Source organism: Typopeltis vanoorti, chromosome 22 (assembly GCF_054136105.1).
Source record: "Typopeltis vanoorti isolate ZY-2024b chromosome 22, IOZ_Tvanoo_1.0, whole genome shotgun sequence".
NCBI classification, from domain to species: Eukaryota; Metazoa; Arthropoda; class Arachnida; order Uropygi; family Thelyphonidae; genus Typopeltis; species Typopeltis vanoorti.
Genome location: NC_143570.1, coordinates 55,124,509 through 55,140,893, shown reverse-complemented (window position 1 = coordinate 55,140,893; position 16,385 = coordinate 55,124,509). Strand labels below are relative to the sequence as shown.

General features: G+C 34.5%; 1 protein-coding gene across 1 annotated transcript in view; it reads left to right on the top strand.

Moving 5' to 3' along the window:
- Positions 1 to 16,385, top strand: part of l(1)G0289 (plexin domain containing lethal (1) G0289) — a 247,431-nt gene that overhangs the window by 73,744 nt on the left and 157,302 nt on the right. Inside the window, exon 5 of the mRNA XM_090412195.1 lies at positions 12,345 to 12,467. Coding sequence (XP_090268321.1) covers positions 12,345 to 12,467 — 123 coding nt within the window. The remainder of the gene's footprint in view (positions 1 to 12,344; positions 12,468 to 16,385) is intronic.

Sequence of the window (16,385 nt, the reverse complement as noted above, 5' to 3'; positions counted from 1 at the left end):
TATCATTGATAGCATTGTTTTTCATTTGGCTGAAAATATAACAGACTAAGGAATTTTAAATAAGAAGTGACTGCCATCATAGTGTTCAATGTGATAAAAACAACTTCATTGAAAGGAAAAATGCATATTCAAGTTTTGAGAAGTGAGGTGTCACATATCATCAGCAGACTCAGACATGGGGAAAAGTGAATTTCAAAAAAGAGGAAACTGTCTTTGAGAATGAGTGGCAAAATTTCACGAAAACATTGACTAGGAAGCACACATGTTGTCTGTACAGGCAACATGCATGTTGGACAGGGGATGCTAGTGTTAGATCTGAAATAGGCGACCTCATTTTACATGACGGCACCATTCCAGAATCTAACAATAAACATAAAATAAATATGCATACTTATCTTTTAGCACAATATAACTGTTTTTTTTTTGTAAACAACATCTTGTATATTAAACTTTGAAATATGTGAATTAAAATTAATATATCTGTATGTCAAGCATGAATGTAAGTCAGCAAAAATGGGCAGTTATAAGAGAAATAATTAGGGATTTTTTACAAGTGAAAGAATGCAAGTTATTCAGCAACATAGGGCAAAGATCGCCCTAATGATACAAGAGCAGCGTATGCGCCCGCGGGCATCACATTTGAGAAAATATCATGACACATACATTCTTGGAAATAGAAAGTCCCGTATGTTGATCGGTGAGGTCACCCAGTCGGAGACCAATAGATGAGACGATAAGAGAATTTCAAACTCGGAAAGGTGGCGCTCTTGGGAGCGCATAAAAACCGGCAACACTGAATTGAATCATCTCCCCCCCGTTTTCTTGTTCCTGCATTTCTCTCTGTGTGCTACAAGTGTTCATTGCAGTTCAACTCTTATTTTTAAGAGCTGACTCTCGAGAAGTTCCAGCATGGCACCGCAGCAGAGTTCAGCAATATCGAGATGACCCTAAAAACTATAGAGGTATCAGTATACTAAATTCCTGTTACAAAAAAAAAATCTTAAATAGCAAACTAATGAAATATTCCAAAAACTTTATTTTAGAAGTAGAGAATGAATTTAGAAAAGGACGATCATGTATAGACCTGGACTTTTGCCTAAAATTAATAATAGAGAAAAGAAGAGAATGCAATTTAGAAACACATATTGCATTTATTGACTTTGAAAAAGCATTTGACAAAGTTAAAAGAAACATATTTATTTAACATATTGAAAGAAAGACAAATATAGTCATACCCCGACTTACGCAAATCCAGAGTTACACGGTTTCTTATATGTACGTATTCCAGTCTCGCCACTAGTCATATCTTTCAGGCGCCGGCCGCAATCACCAGTGTCGCACATGCTGTGAACAAGCACTGACGTGTTTTGCGCGGTCTCCATTCATACACGATTTTTATAGTCTACAAACCTTGCGGTTGTTTAATGTTATGTTCTTGATAAAAATTTTATCACATAAAAAATAATAATGTCGTCCAAAAGAAGCAAGTCCGATTCTTCTACAGCTACCAATAAAAGAAAAACGTTGACTTTGGAAACAAAGCTCAACATTATTAAGGATTTTTAAGGTGGAATGAAAATTTGTGAGCTAGCAAAGAAGTTTGATCTACAGGAATCCACAGTAAGAACAATCATAAAAGAAAGGTTTACAGATTTTGGAATACATTGATTCTAACGAGGAATGAATTGTAGCCACAAGGCAAGGAATAAAAAAATCATTAACTTGCTATGAAGAAATTTTGTGTGACAAGAAAAAAGCATTATGCTGTCAGACGAATCTATTAGATTTTATGAAACATTCGACATCAAAATAACTTTCTTTATTTTATGTACGAAAAACTACAATTATGATTATATTCCTTAAAAAAATATAGGTGTTTTTGTAAACCTTTGGTCCAAACTGTATGTTTATATATATAAATTACATGCAAAATTATACCCCGAATTACGCGAATTCTACTTACGCTTTTTGTTGGTCCCACCTACCTCGTAACTTCGGAGTTTTACTGTACCAAATAATATCCTAAAAGCTATCACAAGTAGAGATAAATCCAAGGGGTCTGACAGGGATGCCCCACTCAGCAACTCTTTTTAATATCTACTTAAATGAAATAATAATAAAATGGAATAAAAATTTACATCAAGGAATTAAACTTTCTCCTACAGTAAAATTAAACACTCTCCTCTTTGCCGACGACCAAATAATAATTAAAAATCCTAAGATAACTTACAGAAAGCTATTTTAGATCTAAATGAGATATCCAAAGATCACGGTATGATAATATCAACAGAAAAATCAAAAACTATGGCCTTTAAAGGACAAGATCCAGCAAGAACTAAAATAGTAATAAATAACAAGATCTTACAACAGTTGAATTCATTTAACTACCTAGGATGTATGATCACTTATGAAAATGAAAAAGATATAAACATAAAAATTGCAAAATATTTAAAAATAACAGGTGTAATTAACTCTATATTTAAACCAAACCTAGTTCAAAAACAAACCAGATCAAAAGTATACAATACATTAGCCCTTCCAGTCTTAATGTATGGAAGCGAAATCTGGACAATAAAACAAAAAGACAAACAAAGATTAACAACAGCAGAAATGAAGTTTATGAGAAAATCTGCAAAGTATACCCTATTTGATCACAAAAGAAAGGAAGAAATTATGAAAGAATTAAACCAAGAACTAGTAATAGAAAAAATTAAAAAATATAAACATAAATGGATGGAACACGTTCAAAGAATGAAAACAGAAAGATTACCAAAACAAGCCTTTAGGAAAAAGAAAACCAGGACATCCTCTTAAACAATTCAACGATGACTTCTAAGGCCAGCACAGGCCATGCTAGGCCTAAATCCTTGATACGCATGATGATTATGATATATATATATATATATTCAGGCAGAAAAAAATCGAGTCAAAACACAATCCTTGTGATGAAAATAGCACTGCATACATGAATGATAATTAGCTACACTCGGGTCTGTAATGCCTATATCAAGCTGTTTCTTGAATGCCTGTCTATCAGTACTTTCTGGTAAGATTTCGTGTGTTGAATTAAATTACACTGCAGGGACTGCTACTCCCGGTGTCCTTTTGTCAGTTTCTCTGTTTCATTTTTGCAACAATTCTGGAACCCCTAGAAACTGATTTTCCTGAAAGTTACCCTTTGATTTATTTGAAAAACTCAGGCAGATTGCTGGTTGGCATCGTTAGAACTAGTGTGGCATCTGATCACCTTTGAAACTCTTTCACTCTGGATTAATGAAAATCTTCTTGGGAATTACTATCAGAGTAGTTGAAGTAGTTTGTCTTGTGAAGTTCCCAAAATTTTTCTTGTGTTGCAATTTGAATGGCCCTGTCCCTCTCATTATTTTATGTTCCGAAAATCATCAAAATAGAACAGATGTCCCTTTCCATTATTCTGTGAATCACTATTCTGTATTATACTTGCTGTGAGCACTAATTTTTTCAAAATAAACATAGCCAGTTATTACCAGACAGACTTGATTAAGAAAATCAAAGAAAACTGGTGGGGTGCTTAAGATTCAAAGCTGTATAACTGAGAGGAGACCTCCACATAGCCTTTAAAGGAGTGCAGAGAACCGACCAGAGTTTCTGACCTAATGTCCAATCCTCACCTTCTCGTGGTGCACCCTGTTGGGTATCTACCTGGATACTGAACGAACGAGGATCGGCTGGCAATTTGGGATTTAGCCGACAAAATTGTATTCTTTATTGGCTTAAACCCAATATTAAATGATGGTACAACATGATAGAATTTCATGCCGGCTGGGATGTTGATCGGTTAAACAAGGCCCCTCTTGCATACGGCAGGGAACCAGGGCGAACAGCGAAAAGTCAGCTACTGGAACGAATCTGAAAGCAAACCCCAACTCAACATCACCAGAGTTAAAGATTGGTACTATCAACATAAGAAGCCTGAATGGCAAAGAAATGGAGCTAGCTGAGGAATTAGACAAGTATCAGATCGACATAATATGGGTGACTGAAACAAAAAAGACAAAAACTGGTGAGATCTTTCTTAGCAATAAATACAAAATGTTATATTCAGGCAATGAGAATCAAGGAAAAGAAGGAGTAGCCATAGTATTGAACACAAAATATGAGACTAATCTTCTTGCATGGCAGGCAATTTCATGTAGAGTGATGTGGGCAAATATCAGAATGGGGAATTGGACAATTAAACTTATTTGTGCCTATGGTCCCACAGATGGTTCTACTAAGGTAGAAGTGGCGAAATTTTTTGATGCTTTAGAAAAAGCAACTGACACAATGAAAAATGAAAAGTTGGCCCTTGTTGGGGATCTAAATAGCAGAGTAGGAAATGATTGTAAGACACACAAAAATATTTTGAGAATATTTGGAGAAAAGAGCAAAGCTAATAATAATGGTAAATACCTGCTGGATTTCTGCTCAGGACATGGAATGGTTATTACTAACACCATGTTCCAACATAAAAATGTGCACAAATTCACATGGAGAGAAGAGGCTAGGAATAAGAAAAGTTTCATTGACTATGTTATTGTTGATAGTGATGTTTTCTCCCTGGTGCAGTACACCAGAGTGTACAGAGAATTTGAAATTGGAAGTGATCACTATTTAGTCTTGAGCAGGATAAAATTGAATTTCATATTGAAAAGAATAACATGTAAGAAAGTTTTAAAGTGAATAAAAGTTGAGTAGCTCTTAGATGTGAACTGTAGACTAAAATACACAAACATGATTGAAAAAAAAATGAAAAGGTTTGAGAACAAGAACCAAATCTTGGAGATTCAGTGGCAAGCCTTAAAGAAACCCCTGATTGATTTAGCCAGAGAGGCATGTGGTGAGGTTGTCTGCAAGGATAGAAAAATCAGAACTCCATGGTGGACACAGGAAGTTAAACAGGCAATGAAGGAAAAGAAGGAAGCATATCAAAAGTTCCTGACAAATAAGTCAGCTTTTGCTCTTAGAGAATACAAAGACAAATGTAAGGAAGCAAAACACTGTGTAAAACTAGTTAAAAAAAAGTCATGGGAGGGCTTTATCAAGAAGGTGGTAAGATATTCTGGAGGTTGTTGAAGAAGCTTAGAAATGGAGGAAAGAATGCTGTAAAAGGAGTTAAAGATGATAAAGGTGACATGAAAAAGGAAAAAAGATATCATTGAAGTATGGAGTAATTACTTCGAAAATTTGCTAAATGAAACAAGCAGTGATAGCGCAATGGTAAAAAACACTCAGCAGGCATACAGTCAGGAATACGTATCCATGCTTGAAGTAGAAAAAGCCATCAAAAGCTTGAAATGTGGAAAGTCAGAAGGAGTAGATGATATTCGACCAGAAATGCTGAAGTATGGTGGCATAAAAGTCTTACAGTGGCTGCACTGCATAGTTCAGAAAACCTGGACAGAGGGACAAATTCCAGATGATTAAAGTATAGCTCTAATAGTACCCATATATAAAAAGGGAAGTAAAACTGAATGTGAGAATTACAGAGGTATTTCCCTACTGAATGTTCCTGGCAAGATCTATGCAAGTATACTTGAGAAACGGTTGAGAAGAACCATGGAAGAACAAGCTGGATTCAATCCAAATAGAGGCTGTCAGGATCAGATCTTCACTTTACGACAAATAGTTGAGAAAGCATGGGAATGTAACAAAGATCTGTATTTAAGTTTTGTTGATCTGGAAAAGGCATATGAAAAGGTGCCAAGAGAGAAGCTGTATGGATGTTTATAAAAGGAACTTTGACTTTAGGGGGAGAGTAGAAAGCTTTGTAAATTGTTGATTGGTTTGAAGACTGTTCTGATGTTGAATGCTTTAAATATTTTGGCTATTTTTCTTGATGTATTGCTAATGTATGCACAAATAATATGCCTTTGTAATTAATTTCTGGGTTCTCATGGGATGGTTTATCAGAAAATGAAAGTTTCTTTAGTACTTTTCTGAGTATTCATTTGAAGGAACTAATTAAATAGGATTTGAAGTTCTTGTTTTCGTTTGATTGTCATTTTTTTCATGGTTTTGATTTTAACTAATTTCTGTTGAGGGCGATGGAATGAGCTTGCTTGTAAGTACATGCCTGTGTGGGTTTCTTTCCTATAGACTTCCAATTATAATCTTCTAGCAATGTTTATATTGACAAGAATGTCCAGAAATGGTAATTTTCCATTCTTTTCTACTTCTAATGTGAATTTTATTTTCAGATATTGATTATTCAGAAAATATACAAAATCTTACAGGTCTTTGTGTGTGTGTTTCCACATATCTCCACCATCATGTGGTTTTAAGGTTGCTTGAACTATAGATGATTCTTAAATTTTTCTGTGTATAAATCGGATGAGAAGCAATAGAGGCGAGCATATTGCAAGACCATATATTTGTTAGTAAAATTTTCCTTTCGAAGTGAAGGATGGGGGATTTTAGTCAATGTTGGAAGAGGTGTGTGATGTCTGGAGGAAAAAGTTTTCAAATATAACTAGACTCTTCAAATGAGACATTGGTAAATAACGAAACGACATCTAAACTAGCTAATATATCTGATGTGGAATTTTGAATGTGTGCAAGTTTATCTACAAAATGCGTTGAGTTTTTCAGGTAGGAATTTGTATGTCTAATATATGAGGCTTGAGGAGGTTAGATAAGTGTTTAGAGAGAAGATATGTTGGAGAACTTTTACCATCAACTGGCAGATGTAGAGAATGCCTGTCTTAAGAACTTTAGGCACACCATATAATCTTGGAGTGATCAGATGTCTTTATTTCAGCTAGGTTTTTTTTTTTTTTTTAAGTTCTTCTGTAAATTCAAAAGTACTGGAGATTAGATAATTAGTTTTTAAATGGGATGATCAATTGGGATCATTGTCCGTTTTTGAATACACTCGGGTCTCTTTTTTATGCGGATATGAAGTTATGAGGTGCACGCCCACAGATACGAGACCTTTCGATACTTCTGCGCATGTCAACGGAAGGAGAATCCATTCCAATAATAGGGTAATCCAGCATTTCCCAAAATTTTCCTACGACGGAAACACTTCACAAATCCTGAAATTTTCATGGAACACCTTGGTTATTTTGTATTGTATTCATTAATAATCAATTGTTAATTAATAATTGATTATTAATAATTAATTAACTTTGGCCCAATGGAGGAAAAAAGCACTGAAGAAAAGCAATTTCTTTGGAAATGAAGATTGCGATTTTAGATCGCTTAGCAAAAGGAGAGGGATCTACGGTAAACATTTTAATTTAGGAGAATCTATTATAAGAGCAATTAAAAAGAATGAAGTCACAATAAAAAAATCTGTCATTTCTGGTACAAAACTAAGTGCCAAATTATCATCGTACTCAAGAGATGCTCTATTAGAAAACACGGAACGAGCGCTCCTAATTTGGATTGAAGAATTAACTCAAAGGGGAATTCCTATAAGTGGTTATTTAATTAAAGAAAAAGCTCTTTGGTTTTATGAACAGATGAAGCAATTGGAACCATCTACTTCGGCTTCCCAGGCTGATAAAGAATTTTCGGCTAGCAAAGAATGGTAAACCGAATTTTTAAAAAGGAATGCACTTCATAACTATATCTATATGTTTGGATATCGCGAGCTGTATAAAAAATTAGTGATATCAGTATAGTGTGTGAGCCACTATCACACACCATCACACATAAAAAACTCAGCCCACTTCAAAGCCAGCATAGAAAACCTTACACTCCAACATACTGACATAATGGTCAGTTTTGACATCTCCTCCTTATTCACAAATGTCCCACTCAAGGAAACCTTAGAGCTAATCCAAGCGAAATTTCCTCCCGATATCTCAGCCCTATTTCAGTTCACAATGAACTCGTGCTATTTCGTTTGGCAGGAAAAATTCTACGAACAAATAGAGGGGACAGCCATGGATTCACCACTCTCCCCACCCTTGGCCAACTTCTTTATGGAGACTTTTGAAAAGAAAGCTTTAAACTCTGCCCCACAAAAACCAACCATATGGCTTCGCTACGTTGAGGATGTGTTAGCCATTTCGCCACATGGCTCTGATACACTCCTCTCCTTCTTAACACACTTAAACAACCAACACCCCAGAATCAAGTTCACCCTGGAAAAAGAGGAAAACAACAGCCTCCTTTTCCTAGACACACAAGTCACCTGCCAGCCTGTGAAACTTGGGTTTTCTCGGTTTATAGAAAACCCACCCATACAGGCAGATACATCACCAACAAATCCCCCCCCCCCAACAATATGGAGTTAAGACACTACACAACAGTACCAAACTAATCTGTTCAAATGACAATGTCCTAACCACTGAACTAAATCGCATCCTCAACACTTTCTTAGCCAATGGCTACCCCCTCCCCAAAAAAAAAAAAAAAAAAATCCAAAATATATTGAAACCAGTAAATCACAACCCTCCCACCTTCACCACAAGGGTTACTCTAAATCCATCACCATTCCTTACATCCGAGGCACCTCGGAAAAAATTAACAAAATCTTAAAGAAACATGACTTGACCTCTTGTAACAGACCATATAGAAAATTGGCATCCCTTATCTGCTCAACTAAAGACCAACCACTTCCCCTAGACCTACCTGGTGTATACCAGGTCCTTTGCAGCTGTAAGCTGTCCTACCTTGGCCAAACAGGCAGGACAATGAATATCAGAATTTCAGAACACAAGGACTACATCTGTTTTCACCAGTATAGCCACTCTGGTCTTGCAAACCATGCTCTAGATACATGCCACAGAATACGGTTTAATTTATATCTTAGTGTACGTTGTGAATTCCTTAAGTTAATTAATAATCATGATTTTTTTTAGTACACAGTTTATAATCCATATATGAAAAGGAATCTAATTGACAGCCTTTCAGGCAGCTTCTGTCAGGATATATTTAAAACCAATGAGGAGTTGATACTGTGGAATGTGAAATCATAAAAAATTTATTGCCATCCATTACATCTTGATTGCCAACAGAAAATTGAAGATACTTAATGGATATACTATTAAAACCTCCTTCCATATTTGTCAATAGGGACAGATGGAATATCAGCCGATTTGCTAAAGGAATGCTCAGCCAAATTGGCTATGCCTTTTACATATGTTTATTATACATATGTAAAATTATACATATGTTTGTATAATTTGAGTCTCAGCTCAGGAATGGAAGGAATATATGATAGTTCCATTGTACAAGAGTGGTGCAAAAACTGGTGTATCTAACTACCGACATATCAGTATCTGGTGTGGTAGCAAAGATTTTAGAGAAGTTGGTAAGAACTCGTATACAGAATGGGTAGACAAACATGCTGTACTCTGCAAGGAACAGTGGGTTTACTAAAGGAAGGTCATATTTTAGCAATTTGCTCATATTTTATAACAATGTTACAGCCGAATTGAATAAAGGGAATGGATACACTATGATAATGTTGGATTTTTCTAAGGCAGGATTTTCTCCCAGAGAGCAGTGTATGAGTGGAATAATTTGTCCTTAGGGGTAGTGAGTGCATCTAGTGTGAATGAATTTAAGGGAAGGTATGATAATTGGTTGGGGTGATTTATAGCCTCCCTCGATGACTCCTTGACTCCCTGGAGGTCTTAGATAATAATAATATTTACCAGAAATTTGTTTTCCTTACCTGCTTGTTATAGGACCCTCCATCAGTTAAGTCATCCTAGTATCTACAGTATCCCTTGCCCCTGCAAGTTGGCCTACTTTAGCCAGATTGAAAGAAATGCCAATATTTGTCTAGATCAGCGGTTGGCATCATTTTTGGAGTGAAGAGCCATTTTTAACTCTTTCTGCCCTAGTGATTCCAATTGGAATCACTAGCTGTCTTAGCTTTCGTAGTCCATGTTACGTGGTGAATGATTCCAATTGGTATTGTATGTCGTAGTTCTATTTCTTTAATATAATAACAGGTATGTATTATACTTATAAATCTTATCAATATCAGTTTTTATGACTTAGTAGAAAAATATGCATATATTGGATTATAGAGTATAAGCTCAGAAGTTGAATATTTGCTACCAGAATATAATGATTCCGTATGGAATCAGTCGGTCAGAATTCCTATCCTGAAATGTAATTTTCATCAAAATACTTCATACTGTTGCTTTTTTAGACCTACAAACAAATAAATAGAAAGAAAAATTTTTTTCACTTGGAAAAAAAAATTCAGGTCAGAAAGGGTTAAAATTATATCTGTTAAAAATAAAATTTGGGAGCCACACGCAGTGATGAGCAACCAATGGTCTGTGAGTTGCATGCGGTCCACTGTGTTCGTTTTGTACGACACAATTAGTATATTTTAATTAAAAATCTATTTTATGAATGTTGATTTTTACGTGGATTTAATTGTGCAGGTTAAAAAAATTAAAAATACCTAAATAATGGAAAATAAATTAATACTTTCTTATCAAAGAAAAGAAAATATTCTTTGTGCGGATCGAACCAAGTATTTGATATACTATTTAATTGATCATCACTGCTTAAAATTTAGAAACTACATTGAAAACTATTATAATTAAATTATTTATTCAGTTTTTTTTTTTTTTAACAGTAATGCGTTATCATACTTGTAAAACACAGGGGTGGCATGTCACACGAAATTATGATATTTTTAAATATTAAATCATAAAACAAGGATTTCTTCCTCTTTTTTACACATGTAAAAAATCCAATAACATACCTATTTCTTTAATTTTCTTTTTAATTTAAAATATCTTAGTGCGACTTTTGCTGTCGAACTTCTTGGAATAGTGTCACAATATGCAGCAAATACGTCGTAATTTTCATTTTCAAACATGGTGAAAGACTCATTGTTTAGTAGATTTCTAAACTTACTTTTAATAAAATTTATATTAGAAAATATTTACTCAGAAATATGTCGATCGAAAAATCGATAGAAGTCCAGATGCGTATGTTTTTAACTGAATGTAAGTGTCCGGTAAACAATTCCATGTGTCAAATACAATCTGATCTTGCTTTTTTTAAGATCGTCTGTTTCAGACCATTTGTGTTGTATTGCAAGGGTAGATTCTTGTCTTCCCAACTCCTTCAGGTCAGCTTTAAGGTCAGCTTTCGAAATTTTGAATTCCACAAATCCTTGGTTTTCAGGTCCTCTATCTCAAGTTGAAATGCAGCATCATTAATTCCAGCAAAAGGTGAAAAAGTTAATTTGGGAGGATTAATTTCAAGTGGTCGCAATAAAAATGACATAGTTGCCTTGTTATTTCTAAATTTCTCAGATCTCCCATTAAATTCAGGTCACATATTTACCACAATTTCTTTGAAAAAGGTTAAATGTCCTTAATTTATAGAATTATTATCAGCTTGTTCTTGTTGATATTTCTTCAACGTAGGAAAATGTAATAATGTGCCTTTCTCTAAGTCTGTCGCAAACAAATATAATTTTTGTTCAAACGAAATCACTTCTTCTAAAAGCAAAACTGCTGTATTTCCCTTTCCCGTAGTTTCTTATTTAGTGCATTTAAATGGGAAGTTATATCCACCACAAAGTAGATTTTTTGTAAAATGTAAATAGAATGTAAAGAAGGATTATCGCGTATGATTTCAAAGAGTTCATGAAAGTATTAAATTTTTCAGCATCGCATGTACTATTTTCAATTGTAAAATATCCTTGACAATGCAAAATGTCTTTAATTTATTGCAAATGCCATATTTGGGGTTTTTAGTTTCTAATTTAATAAATAACATTCATTTTACATTATTCAAAAATAGATTGTTTAATAACAAAAAGAGCTGCAATTGCCGACCCCTGGTCTAGATGATCATTAAAATGTGTATATATGTGTATATATATATATATATATAAGAAAAGAAACGAAGTTCACTCTTGTGTCTCCAGATATCTTTACCATATTTATAGTGAGTGGATGTCAATTAGAACTGTAGAATTACACCATGCAGTCCTGCAGTTCTGAATGCAGCAATCTGTTGTTTGCTTACCTTGAGTGCAGTTGCATATTTTTAGCTTTATGCATGTGAAGATACCATAGTAATCAATGCAAAATATTGGTTTAGTAATTAAATAAAATTTGTTAATTATTTCTAGAAGTTTATTTTTTCCATTGTCCTGAGTAGTCATTTCCTTTTAGGATAATGAACAGCAAAAATCACTCATTACATTCTGTAATGATACTGTAATATTTTGATGGTCACAAAATACACAAAGAATAAAGAATTTCTTGCTTTTGTATTTAGTTGCAGTAATAATTCAAAGTTGATTCATGTACTTTTTATGTAAATTTGTCTTTTAAATTTTTGAAAATGATGAATATTATATATAATTTTTTAATGCATTTTGTTAGGTTTTCTTTACATGGGTGAATATATTCATAGCTGGATAGCAGCTACCCAGTATGTAGCTCCACTGATGGCAAATTTTGACACAAGCCTTAGTAATGTTTCCTCAATCAAATATATAGACAATGGTAAGCATGTTTATTAAATACTGATTTCTTGGCTCTTTAAACTTTTATTCTAACTCCACTTAAAAAAAAAAAAGTTTTTAAATAGGTACTTCTTATTATAAAAATCAAGTGGATATTAAATCCAGCATAATTTCAAAGCCAAATACAGAAACCATAAAAGTTTGATATAAAATTTGACCAGAGAGCTTATGGGAATACAATCGCCAGCAAATCTGTGGTCAAATTTCCTATGAAACTTTTATAGTTTCTGTATTCAGCTTTGAAATAATGCTGGATTTCATATCTACTTGATTTTTATAATTTTTACATTGCCAAACTGAAGCCTTTGAGCTCTTTTTAGTAAATAGGTACTTCTTATATTTCAATATTTTGAAATTTCACATTTGAAATTAATTAATGGTTCAAAATACTTTCCTATAAATAGGAGCACCCATATTCATGTGATTCCTTCCCATGAAAGATTGTAAACCTATAGTACATTAATACTATAGGTTTACAATATAAACCTGAGTGGACTAAGGTTTATTTTATTATTATTATTTTTTTTACCTAATCCGGAAGCTCTAAAGACTAAACATGGAACTATTAATATAATTAACGGCTATTTTAGCCTGTTTTTGTTTAGGAGTGTCCCTTATATTTAATACATTGGCTAACATAACTCAAAAGAGGTATATATATATTTTAGGGCATTATGGGCGAGTATAGAGCACCCATATTCATGTGATTCCTTCCCATGAAAGATTGTAAACCTATAGTACATTAATACTATAGGTTTACAATATAAACCTGAGTGGACTAAGGTTTATTTTATTATTATTATTTTTTTTACCTAATCCGGAAGCTCTAAAGACTAAACATGGAACTATTAATATAATTAACGGCTATTTTAGCCTGTTTTTGTTTAGGAGTGTCCCTTATATTTAATACATTGGCTAACATAACTCAAAAGGGGTATATATATATTTTAGGGCATTATGGGCGAGTATAGAAGGCAATTATGGCAGAATAAAAAATGTGGAAAGATTATATACATACCTTGATTTTGGTTTAAAGATGCCTTCTAAATCCAAGCTCTTGTTGAAGGGGGGGGAAGAGAGGGAAAGAACATGGGGATGTACTTGAGACACGAGAAATAAGTTTGGGAACTCGGGTTACTATTAATAATATATATATATATATATATATATTATTTTGTTGTGGGGAGAGGGGGGGGAAGAAGGGGAAGGGTATCCTTATGTGGAAACTGGGGCAAGGGTTTACGGGGTGTGGACCGTTTCGGTCATCGTCGGAACTTTGTGGGAATGACTGTAGGGCTATGTCAAGGCTGCAAGATATATCTGCCAAATTTGGGCATTTGTTGTCGCTAAATGGCCGGAGGCGTGGCTTAATTTGTAAGTTTTGGAACGTCCAACATTCAGAAATTAGGTAGGGGCTGTGGACGTTGATAGAATTACCATCGCATTTTATGGCAATAGTTTCGGATATTCTAAGCATCATTTCGTTTTCTTGTTTGTCAATGATTATGGCTTTGTCAATTTGGGGGATGTGTTTTAGTTCAAGGGCGTGAGCTGCAATTTCAGTCTTCCCTGTATTTTGTGGTTTGTTTTTCTTTTTGATGTTGCAATGTTTTTTCGTGTTCAGATATTCTGGAATGGGAATATTGCAATCCCTGAAGTGCTCTTGTAGTCTAGTCCATAACAACCTAATTGTAGAGCCCGTGTAGGTGACGTCACAGTCTTTTTGACAAGGAAATTTGTAGACTACGTTGTGGTGTTCGAATAATTCTTTATGAGTGAGAGATTTAGTAGGTTTTAGGAGAGTTGCTAATTTATGGTTTGTGGTGAATACTAGCTTATAGTCTGTGTTTTTGATGTATGGCAATTTGATGACCATACGTGCCGGGAAGTCCCCCCCCCCGTCTAAAAAATAAGTTGCTGTTTTCAATCCCTTCACCCTTTTCCACCCTATATAAATATAAAAAAACGCTCTGCCCATCCCTAATAATATAATGTGTGTATATATATATATATAGGGTGTTCGGGATAAATTTGACATATTTATAATTAATTATATTTTTCCGTAAGTTACATGTATTAACACACACTTCTCTTCATTTAAAAGTTTGGACCCTTCTTCATTCATATACAAGATGTCAGAAAGGATGGATAGCTGGAACCCACCTGAATCATGGAAGAGAATAACTTGTATCATGATGATTCGTGCCCGCCATCAAAATAAGGATATTACGACTGCTGCCCAATGCTCCCTGAATACAGTAAAAACAATCAGGCATGAACTAGAGACTTGCAATGGTGACTACGAGGATGTAGCAAGAAGAAAGATCCCTAGCAGACGATCTGATTGCGTTCGTACAGCAGAATTCCTCGCAAATCTGCAGGAACAGGTGTTGAAGAACCCTGGCATTGGAATTCGGGCTTTGTTCGTGGAGTTGCTAACTGTAGTCAAGCCCTGGATAACAAGGGTAGCCAATGGTAGGCTGTATGTATGGCAGCAGGATTCGGCCCCTTACCACACCTCTGGGAAAAGTCAAAAATGGTTGTCTGAAAATTTCTACGACTTCACCAGTCCAAATGTTTGGCCTCCAAACTCCCCAGACCTTAACCCCATGGATTATTTTGTATGGGGCGCAGTTGAAAAAGACACCAATCGCACTTCCAGTAATACAAAAGCCCAGTTAATGGATAAAATTAAAACAGTTTTTGCGGCCCTTCCCAGGGAGACTGTAGCATCAGCTTGTTCGAGGTTCCGAAGCAGAATTGAAGCTGTGATCGATGCTAATGGTGGTTATTTTGAGTAAATCTTGTTGATAGTATTGTAATTAACTCTGCCTGTAATGTTTTTTTGTCAATTCATTAAATTTAATAGATACAAAGAAGATTTTCTTTTTCCTTACGAAACTGTCAAATTTATCCCGAACACCCTGTATATATAATTCAAAAAAACCCTGTTTTTTTCCATTTCTATTTAATTCTCCCACATTGCCTACCCCCCCACACACATGGAGTAGTTTGGACATCGCAAAAAGAAGAACGCCACAACACCCAGAAAAAGGTATGTGTAAATTTCTCTTCCTTTACGCTACATATATTTATTGGTAAATATACATCTAAAATGCTCTAAGAATCCATGAGTAAAAAAGCCAATGACATTTAAACAGGGGCACTCCACAGAAGCAGGCAAAATAGCCGTAAATATAATAATTTTTTTACATTATTATTATACAAATGCCTCCTATAGAATCAAGAGACTCATTGAGAGAGATAACATATATATCTTAAATTAGTTCAATGTTTCTGCACTCACCACCTCATTCAGAAAAACATGTTATTCCCTAAATAGAAATAGAAAACTAGAGAGAGAGAGAGAGACTATTAGTATGTTACCAAGATATGATAGTACTAGTTAAAGAGGGCTATGATGACAAATAATTTGGTGAACAGGATGTGTAAAAGAAATGGGCATGAGTTTTTGGAAGTGTGGAGTGAGTTTCATAGTAAAATTGGTATATGAGACATGTCCTATCCTTGAATTTATTTGATACCAGGAAAAATTATTTATTAGAGTGAAACCTAATGCTTAGAGGCAGGGAAATTAGATTATCATGGGAAGAATGGTGAAAATGTATAAATACAAGAGGTAACTTATATCTATACAAAAATTCCAGGAATATCAGTAATGAAGGGGTTGAGTTTGTTGCTTTGGTAAATACATTGTGGCCTAAGATTCTTGGTGTTAATAGACCTGGAAGTAAAATGCATTGCGAAATTACCTTGATATATTCAGTCACTATTCTTTGAGTGGCTTAATTATCCATTTATTGATTGCATAGCAGAAAAAACTTAAGATATTCTCCTTAAGGAAAATTTATTGAGCTCTTATGAGATTACTATCTCA